The sequence below is a fragment of the Babylonia areolata genome, chromosome 5 (assembly GCF_041734735.1).
Source record: "Babylonia areolata isolate BAREFJ2019XMU chromosome 5, ASM4173473v1, whole genome shotgun sequence".
Lineage (NCBI taxonomy): Eukaryota > Metazoa > Mollusca > Gastropoda > Neogastropoda > Buccinidae > Babylonia > Babylonia areolata.
The window spans coordinates 10,053,643-10,064,736 of NC_134880.1; the positions used below are offsets into that span (position 1 = coordinate 10,053,643).

General features: G+C 44.5%; 1 protein-coding gene across 3 annotated transcripts in view; it reads right to left on the reverse strand.

The window, feature by feature from the left end:
* Positions 1–2,942: 2,942 nt before the first annotated feature.
* Positions 2,943–11,094, reverse strand: part of LOC143282363 (uncharacterized) — a 13,964-nt gene continuing 5,812 nt past the window's right edge. For 2 of the 3 annotated variants that reach the window (XM_076587976.1, XM_076587977.1), the window contains exons 3-8: positions 9,242–9,477; positions 7,280–7,442; positions 5,451–5,543; positions 4,656–4,826; positions 3,814–3,847; positions 2,951–3,357 (exon numbers count right to left, since the gene is read on the reverse strand). In XM_076587976.1, the coding sequence (XP_076444091.1) occupies positions 3,051–3,357; positions 3,814–3,847; positions 4,656–4,826; positions 5,451–5,543; positions 7,280–7,442; positions 9,242–9,477 (1,004 nt within the window). In that variant the 3' untranslated portion in view covers positions 2,951–3,050. Of the gene's footprint in view, positions 3,358–3,813; positions 3,848–4,655; positions 4,827–5,450; positions 5,544–7,279; positions 7,443–9,241; positions 9,478–11,094 lie in introns of all 3 variants that reach the window. The other variant, XM_076587978.1, reaches the window with a different exon arrangement.

Consider the following 11,094-nt stretch of genomic DNA (forward strand, 5'->3'; position numbering starts at 1 on the left):
CTCCAGTCAGACTCCACATTCTGGTTGTCCAGAGAGGCGGATTCCAGACGATCTTCCAGCAGCTCCACAAAGGTCTGTTTGATGGTGATGTTTTTCAGCTTAGTGATGTTGAGCCGTTTTGGAGCCTTCTGGCCTTGGGGGCGTCTCTTGGGTTGGATTCGAATATTCAGCTTCGAGACTACAGGGCGGTGGTCTGTCCAACACTCGGCGCCACACATGGTTTTTGTCACACGTACATCTTGCCTATCCCTTTTCCTGACGATGACGTAATCGATGAGATGCCAATGCTTTGAGCGAGGGTGCATCCATGCTGTCCTGTTACGGGTAGGGAGGCAGAAAACTATGTTGGTTATCAGCAGTTCGTGCTCTGCACAGGTCTGAAGCAAAAGCAATCCATTTGGGTTGCAGTGGCCCACGCCGTGCTTTCCAATCACTCCATCCCAGGAGATGTAGGAGCCAACTCTAGCATTGAAGTCCCCAAGAATGATGAGCTTGTCTGCTTTCGGGATAGCAGCAATGACGGAGTGAAGGTCCTCGTAGAACTTCGCCTTCACTTCATCCGGGTTGGTCATGGTTGGGGCGTAGGCACTGACAATGATTAGGTGCTTCTGGCCAGATGCCAGTGGGAGTTTCATGGTCATAAGCCTATCGTTGACTCCCTTTGGGATTCCAGCTAGCTTGCTGACAAGTGCTGTTTTTACTGCAAAACCAACGCCAGCCTCACGTCGCTCTTCGCTTCCTCGTCCACTCCAGAAGAAGGTGTAACCAGATCCCCGTTCATTGAGCTCGCCTTCGCCTGCAAGCCGAGTCTCACTCAAGGCTGCGATGTCAATGTTGTATCTGGCGAGTTCGGATGCAACTAGTGCTGTTCTCCTTTGGGGTCTGTCCGCGTCATCTCTGTCTAGGAGAGTCCTTGTGTTCCAAGCACCAATGGTGAGAGGAACGATCCTTGTTTTCTTCTTTTCTTTCTCTTTGTTTTGACCACTGATGTAGGGTCCCGGCCAGCCGCGTCTGCTGGCCAGGGTGATATGGACCAGGCAATTTTTAGGGCACCTTTTCTAGCCCCTTCCTCATGCCAGGGAGGTGAGCAGTGCATTCCTAAAGAGGGCTGCTCAGACGGCTGCCGAGTTCCATCGCTGCTCCTGTCGATGAAGAATGACCCTATGGCCTGAGCCGCCTGCGTGCAGGTCTGCGGCTGCGACTGCCAGTGTACCCACACCTGCCGTTTTGTCGCTCGCCTGTCGCCACAGGACTTGGGGATGATGAAAGGATGAAGGATGAAAGGTCATTAAGGATGACTGATGACTTGCGCGATGAGTTTGTTTAAAGTGAAGAGGAGTTGCGCAACGTCGACCTCACTCTCTCGTCCGGGTTCACCAATTTCCAGTGACAAGACTAAGTCGAGACGACTGGAGGATGAGCACGGATGCAGTGGATGACCAAGATATCCTTTCGGTGTCTCATCTTGCTCGCTGCACTTCACGGTGCATTGCTGTAACTGCCTTCCTCTCCGTTGAACCATTACGTTTCTTCCGCAGATTCTGCCAGATCCAGACTTCGCATGCATGGGTAGATACATCCCGGCGGCCAACTGCGTGTGGCATGCACACAGCACGGTGGAGCTAGATGGCCGTCGGTGGCTCTCCTGAGCCGACGCCCTTTTTTGGATCTCGTTTTTAATTCCATAAGGGTGTCTAGCCACCCGCCTCACCAGTCCCGGAAGGGAGCGGTGGGAGTGCCGGTTTAGTCGCCGGCAACCCGACCCTGATGTCATCATCATCATTTTGTACAACCGCAAGCCGGTGTTCGGTTGTGTGTGTGTGTGTGCGTGTGTGTGTCTGTGTCTGTGTGTCTTGTGTGTCCGTGGTAAACTTTAACATTGTCATTTTCTCTGCAAATACTTTGTCAGTTGACACCAAATTAGGCATAAAAATAGGAAAAATTCAGTTCTTTTCAGTCATCTTGTTTAAAACAATATTGCACCTCTGGGATGGGCACAAAAAAAAAAGAAGTTTAATTATATGCAGACTGCATTTACTGTTATATTTATATTTTTTGTATTATCTAAACTTGGCACTTTGATCTGATATTCTGACCTAACAACAAGAGCGGTCATTATTATCATTTTTTATTCAAACAGGAACTTCTTTTGCTAAGCATGGAAGTTTTATTTATTTTGCAAACGTTTTCGGTGCAGATAGTAAAAAAGGGAAATCACTCTGTAATTAATGCTAGGGGACTTAATTTGCTTTAAACTGATCTTTCTCATCTTAAACATTACATTTTGAAATTATACTCAATACATAAAAAGCTTGGATTTTTTTTTTAAAGTGTATCACAAGTGAGTCTTGAAGGCCTTGCCTCTCTTGTTCTTCTTGTTGCTAACCCTAACAAACATGCATAACAAAAATTCTTCTTAAAAGAAAAAAAAAATTCACAACCACCATCAACACCACAACTTCTTCGATGTCGTCATCATCGTCGCCTACTATTAGTATTACTGCTAATATCACAGTAATTATCATTGTCACATATTTTCTGATCAGGCACACGTCGACCAGCACACACTGAGGCACACCTTAATCATTGGCGTCACTGGTATCGCTACCATCGTCATTGGCGTTATCGTCCTCGTCGTCATTCTAATTTTCTTGATCAGTCTTTTTTCTTTTGTTGTCTTTTCATCTTTCCTATTCTTTCGTTCATTCTTTCATTCACCCATCCTTTCTGCTTTTGTTATTCGTATTTCTCTTCTTTTTTTTTCTTTTGTTTTGTCACGACAGATTTCTGTGTGAAATTCGGTCCGCTCTCCCCAGGGAGAGCGCTTCGCTACACTACAGCGCCACCCGTGGTGGTTTGTGTGTGTGTGTGTGTGTGTGTGTGTGTGTGTGTGTTTTGTTTTTTGGGGTTTTTTTTTGTTTTTTTGTTTGTTTTTTTTCCTGCGTGCTGTTCTATTTGTTTTTCCTATCGAAGTGTTTCCGTGGGTTCTTTTACGTGCGCTACGTGCATGTTGCAACACGGGACCTCGTTTTATCGTCTAATCCGAATGACTAGCGTCCAGACCACCACTCAAGGTCTGGTGGAGGGGGAGAAAATAGTGGCGGCTGAGCCATGATTCGAACCAGCGCGCTCAGATTCTCTCGCTTCCTAGGCGGACGCATTACCTCTAGGCCATCACTCCACATTTGGCTTCTTTGTTGCCTGCAGTCTGCCTTTCTTTCTTGTTGTCTTTCTTTCTTCCTTTGTTTCTTTCTTTCCTGCCTTTTTTCCCATTTCTTTCTTTCTTTCTGTTTACGAAGACAAAACCTCATACCTTCACACTGCGGGGCATAGCCGGAGGAATCCACTTCTGTTCCCCTGAAAAAAAACAAAAAACATCACAAGGCAAAGTCTCACGTGTCTGATCGCGGATTCTCAAGGCATGCATCTGGTGGTGAACCACGTTTCGCTAGCTGGAGGAATGCCCCAGTAGATCTATGCCACATGGGAAACACAATATTTCGAAAACAGCTTCATACACTGTTTCACAGCTTAGCTAATGGTTCGCTTACAAGTGGCGTTGTGCGACCAAGCGAGAGAGAAAGACAGAGAGACATACAGACAAAGACAGACAGACGGAGCGAGAAAGAAACACAGAAACAGAGACACGGAGAGAGAGAGAGAGAGAGATGGAGAGAGAGAGAGAGAAACAGAGAGACAGAAACAGAGACAGAGACAGACAGACAGGCAGACAGAAACGGAGACACAGAGACAGAGACAGAGAGAGGGGGAGTCGAGATGCAGTGATGGGAAAAAGCGGGAAAAAAATCTTACCGTCTGCTGCCGGCAGCTTCTGCGCCAGGTGACCCTGAAATCATCACATCATCCAATAAACATGAATAGACAATCGCTGGTTCATAATGCTGTAGTCAATCTCGTTTTGATCGTCACTGAAGGTGAAGTTGTCATCACTACCACCACTACCACCATCATCAGATCGCCATTATCATCATCATCATATCATCATAGTACACACCACCATCATCACCATCACCACTACCATCATGATCGTCACCGGAGCTGTCGTCACCACACTTGTCGTGATCATTATCGTTCATCATCATCATAACCATCACCACCATAGTCATCATCATCATCACAAACATCACCATCACCATTACCACCACCACCACCACCATTATCATCATCATCACCATCATCGTCATCATCATCATCATCATCACCGTGATACACAGCACCACTACCATCAGCATTACCACTACCATCATTATCATCATCACCATCATCATCGTCATCATCATCATCATCACCATCAAAATACACTCCACCACCACCATTACCACTATTATCACCATCATCATCACCATCATCATCATCATCATCGGTCATGTCGGTTTTACAGCTGTCATTCTCATCGTCACTGTGCAATGTCAGGTACACTTTATGACAGAAGCGATAATGACAATAATGACGATAACGATGACGGCCACATGGCAAAGAAGACATGACGGTTTCAACGAGGATGGCGATGACAGCGCCAGCAATGATGACAACGGAGGCAACGACGACAGCGAACGAACCAACGATGACGGCAAAGATGACGTTATCGATTTCGGACAGAGAAAACGGCGGGGATGCTGGCGGTGGCTACTCACGGGAGCACGGAAGGTTCCAGCCTCTCCGCCATAGCCAGACGAGGACTGCGACAACCGGAAGCAGGACGACTGCGAGGCCCGCCGCCAGCCCAATGGTCAGAGCCGTGAAGAAGGGAGACAACCTGCCCTCATCCTCAGCAGCAGGACTGTCCTCCTTGGTTGTTGAGTTTCCTGCCGTTCAGAAAAGGCATGCCCAGCCACACAAGTGCTAAGAGAGACAGAGAGACTGACACAGAGAGAGAGAGAGAGAGAGAGTGTGTGTGTGTACAAAGGGAGAGGGAGAGGCCAGACAAATAGATAGAGGATGTAAGGGACACAGAGAGAGGGAGAGAGGGGGGGAGGGGGTTGCGGGAGGCGGAAAACGAAGAGAGAGAATGGAGATAAATGGAGACAGACAGACAGACGGACAGACAGAGAGACAGACAGACGGACGGACAGAGATTGTTTCAAAATTTCAAGATGGTTCATTCACGTATAGGTCAGAGCCCTTTATGAAGGGGTATGTGAACATTATGTCATACAAACTTCATATAACGACACGTCTACACGTAACATACTGTCAAACACAAATGTAGCTAAAGCGCACTCAGCTTCAAAACCAGAATAATCAACACAGACAGAGACAGAAATAGAGAGGGATAGAGAAAGACAGAGACAGATAGACAGACTGAAACAGAGAGAGAAACCCAGGAGAGACAGAGAAACAGGCACAGGCGATGACAGGCAGACACCAAATATGTTTCTATATAGCTGGGGTTTCTCTGTCAACGTGAAGAAGAAGAGGAAGAAACATACCCTTGCCAGCCTGTTGGTCCTCTATTTGATCATCATCTTCGAGACAGACAGAGACCACAGGGATGATGGCCTCACAGGACACGTTGACGCCATCTGCCCAACCAACGGTCTCACATGTTACGTCACATTCCATGCACCGTCATCACAACAACTGTTACGTCAACTCCATACCATGGCAGGACTACACTCACTCACGAACTTCCTGACCAGAGAGTACACTTTGCGAAAGATGACACATGTTTTTCACACATCGATAAGCCTTTCACAGAGCATACAGTATTTGTTTTCTTCGTGAAGAAAAGGTTCACCATGTCTTTAGATATTCTTTTCCCCCAACTGAGGTATGTGGAAAAAAATGTTTGAAAACGTTTACACTACAAGGATTAGGATTTAGTGGGGAAATGCATCCTTCAACAACAACAACAACAACAAAACCGTCAAGGGACAAAAAAAAAACCAAGAAGGAAATTACAATGAATGAATGAATGGACAAATAAAGAAATAAGCAATTAAATAATTAAGTACATTAATGAATATTAAATCCGTTCTCTTAAATTTGTTTTCTGAAAACAGTTATCATATAGTATATTATGTTTCTTTGTTTTCTTTATAAAGGATACTGTCATTGTAAAGCAACGAAATGAAATGTTGTGTGCTTTTCTACACTACACTGCACTGCACTGCACTTCACTATACACCTCTACACTAAATTACACTACACTACAAAACACTACATTATGCTACACTACACTGCACTGCGCTACACTGCACTGCACTGCACTGCACTACACACTACACTGCACTGCACTGCACTGCACTACACTACACTACACACTACACTGCACTGCACTGCACTGCACTGCACTACACTACACACTACACTGCACTGCACTGCACTGCACTACACTACACTACACACTACACTGCACTGCACTGCACTGCACTACACTACACTACACACTACACTGCACTGCACTGCACTGCACTACACTACACTACACTACACTACACTACACTACACACTACACTGCACTGCACTGCACTGCACTGCACTGCACTGCACTGCACTACACTGCACTACACTACACTACACTGCACTGCACTGCACTGCACTGCGCTACACTACACACTACACTGCACTGCACTGCACTGCACTGCACTACACTACACACTACACTACACACTACACTGCACTGCACTGCACTGCACTGCACTGCACTGCACTGCACTGCACTGCACTACACTACACTACACTACACTGCACTGCACTGCACTACACTACACTACACTACACTGCACTGCACTGCACTGCACTGCACTACACTACACACTACACTACACACTACACTACACTACACTGCACTGCACTGCACTGCACTGCACTGCACTGCACTGCACTACACTACACTACACTACACTACACTACACTACACTGCACTGCACTGCACTGCACTGCACTATTCAACATTACACTGTACTACACTACACTACACTGCAGTGTACTACACTGCACTGCACTGCACTACACTACACTACACTACACTACACTACACTCAAGACACCACATAGCTCGACAATGAACCGAAATGCAACGCGACGCAACACCGACAGTACAACACAACACAACAAAGTACAACACAACACATCGCAACACAACACAACACAACACAACACAACACAACTCAGCACAACATAGCACAGACAACCCAACACAGCACAGCACACTGCAACACAGCACAGCAGCACACAGCACACTACACACGGTGTATCAAAACAAGGCGTCGCACAACGCAAGGCCTTGCAGAGTACAGGTGTGACTGCCACCTCACCAGAACTAAAAGTCTTCAACCACACGGCGCTGGGGAAGGCGTGGGCAGAGAGCACGAGGTCAAGGATCACCTCCTGCCTTCCCTCGTACAGCAGTTCTCGTCCATATCTGGCGGACAGGCCCTCACACGTCAGCTGTCTAGTCGTCCCGTTCTGGGAGCTGACCTGTGAGAAAAAGACAATCTCGGATTGACACTACTTGCATAAAAGGCCCGCCTTTAAACGTACACCGCGAAAGCTCTAGCCTCCGTCTGTTCTATAAAACATGGTTTAAATGTAAACTTGCGGTTCACAAGGCGTGATTGTGAAGACACACAGCCTCTTCCCCTCCCACCCCCCTACCCCCACCCCCAACCCCAAGGAACTCCCCACTACATTCCCCGTGGGGATGCCGGGGGTTCTTTCAATATACACCGCACCTTCTGGGAATTATGTGCCAGAAAATTCCTCCTTTCTGTCGTTCTCTTTGTTGTTTTTTTTCTTTTTTATCTGTTTGTTTGTTGTTGTTGTTGTTTTAATTTTTTGTGGTCGTCTTTGCAGTTGTTATTTTCTGTATTACAGATCCATTCACGGATTTTTTTTTCTCTAGAAAGCATCGAATATTTTTCACTTTGTCTTTTTCTGAACCTGGTAATTATACACACTTTCAAAGCTGAGATCTTTTTTTTTTCTTTCTTTCTTTTTCTCTCAGACCCTTGGACATTTGAGGTGCGTATTTGCTATTTTGTTTATGTATGCCAGTTGTTGAATATAATTCTGTGTTTTATGTTAAGAAATGTTGATGTTCGGGTTAGTGTTTTGAGAAAAAATCACAAAACTGAATCCATCGTCAGAGGCATATTACAAATTCATGCATAAAGATGATGTATGCCTAATTTTCACACACACACACACACACACAACACACAACACACACACACACACACACACACAAAACACACACACACACACACACACACACACAAAACACACACACAGAGACTGACACACACACAATACACACGTACACAAACACACACACACACACACGCACACACACACACACAAACACACACACACACAACACAACACAACACAACACAACACAACACAACACACACACACACACACACACACACACACACAAGTTTCAAGTTTTAATTATCCTTTCACTCCTATTGGAGTATGGAGGATTACTGCAAAGTAATCTTTTCATGCCCAGAACAAACATTTCCAAATACACAACAATGCCACATAAAAGTTGAGAAAACACAAATGTCTTTTAACTCCAAAAGTATAGCTAGGCAACATTTGCAAATCTAATCATCTTACTTACAGCTAAAATGACTCCTTTGCCTCCTTTGAGCATATTACAAAAAATAAAAACCGATTTTGGAGACAAATTTTTTTTTAGGAACATATCTATTTCGTAACTGATCATTTTTCAGTTTTTCAGTTTTCAGTAGCTCAAGGAGGCGTCAGTGCGTTCGGACAAATCCATATACGCTACACCACATCTGCCAAGCAGATGCCCGACCAGCAGCGTAACCCAACGCGCTTAGTCAGGCCTTGAGAGAAAAAAAATGATCATAATTGGGACATTCCATTATAAAATGAAACTCATCCCCAATCACAGACACGTTACAATTCTTACAAAGCCGTAACTCTCGTGGTATGCCTATGTGTCTCCCTGTTTCTATTTCCAGATATGATTACTACTTCGAAATCTGAAGAAGCTGATAACGTAATTATCAAGCATTTGACTTATATATTTTTCTCTGCCAAATCCACTTTTGAAATTTCGATAAAACAAACATTCACTACTCGCCTCTAGAGCATGTCTCCATAGATTTTGGAAACTATCTCTCAAAGCAATGTTGACATTCTTGCAAAAAGACTCCTTCTCCACACACACACACACACACACACACACACACACACACACACTCCACCGCCACCTCCAACCCAGTCCCTCATTACCGTACCTTTAATAGGGTCCCAGTGTGGCAGACGTGGCTGGTGACGTCCTGTAAGCGGACGTCAAGACTCCTTATTATCAGGGTGCTGGTGGAGCGGAGGGTGCACCGACAGAGGGAGGGGGAGTGAGTCACCTGACCACGATCCGCCCGGTCCAAGACCAAGATGGCCCGCCGATCAGTGACTGTATTTCTGGCGCATATCTTCGCCACGTTATTTGACCCACCCTGGATTGCTGGGCGCACTGCACACACACACACACACACACACACACACACACACACACACACACACAGAGAGAGAGAAGAGAGAGAGAGAGAGAGAGAGAGAGAAGGGTTTTACAACCCTGAGAGAAATCTGAATACATACAACGAACTGTTCAGAATGCAAAATACCACACAAGAAAAACAAAAACAAAAAAACAAAACAAAACAACAACAAAAAAGGGGGGGGGAGCACAAAAATACATTAGAAAAATTAAAATAATTTTTAAAAGGGAGAGAGACAGAATGACAGACAGACAAACAGAGAGACAGAGACACAGAGAGAGAGAGAGAGAGAGAGAGAGAGAGAGAGAGAAAGAACGCAAGAATGCAAGAACGCAAGAATTTTATTGTACAGGCCATATGACCCGTAACAACTGATCGTGCTGACAATGTAAGAGTGAACCGTTGCTATAGTATACTATGAACATAATCAACAATGTCAAATAAATCTTCAAAAAGTCAAGAAAAGGGAAAAAGCATTAACGACGTTGGTTTGCATAATAAATATATCTACCAAGGTCATGGAGGCAATGCTCGTCTTGCATCAAATGCTGAAACCTGTATTTTCAGGAACTTCTGTCGCAAGTCGTTCAATTCTGTGCAGTGGAAAAGAAAATGCAGTTCTGTTTCTACAGCATTGTGGCAGAATGAACATGAGGTCTTGCTCTGATACAGCAGTGTAACGTTTTTTGAGTGTCTGTAGTTCGGATATACCTAATCTGAATCTTATTTGGATGTCACGGATATGTTTGTTCGTAACTGTTGTGAACGGTAAGATTCCAAGGATACGGATGTTTTGAATATATGGTAAACACTAAATCTAGTGTTGCTGCTGGTGTGTTCATTTCACTTTTGGTGGTAACAATCTATCAGTCTGTTTGAAAGATCTCAAGATTATATTTTGATTTGCCACCCCCTGATTTTCCCATATAACGCCAAAACCCTTCTCGTGTAAAGTTTTACAGACATGAGTTACCCAACAAATTTTACCATCATTATGAAGTGATAGGAGCATGTTGTATGCTTTACGTGGAAGTCTGGAATCATCCAGTGTTATTAAACGTAACCAGTATTTGATGCAAGCGACATAGGTAAAAAGATATAAGGGGTAACGTCCAGTTCCGCTGTACACCATGTCGTCTGGGGTTCGGGGGCTGACAGTCATCAATTTCTTTAAAGCAAACGTTTGAACATTTTCCACCGCTTTCTGTTGTGTTAAACCCCATATTTCTGCACCATATCATAACATTGGATTAATTTGTGTGTCAAAACGTTTTACAAAAATGAGAGAGAGAGAGAGATGTAGATGTAGATGTTTTATTCATATAGGCCATAGCCCCTTAGAAGGGGGTACACATGGAATTGACATTAAGTTGCATATTACTACAAAGAAAAATTACGTTACATAAGCATTGCGTTGTTTAAAAGCTCTATGCAAATATAAAGCAAAATGTTGTACAATAGTTTCGTTCGTAGACGACAATAACAAAATGAGTTTAAATAAACAAGGCTGTCTTTAAAATTTGAGTGGAATTAATCGTTCTCTAATATTTCTCAATGCTGGACAACTAAGCACAAAATGGACCTCTTCGAGA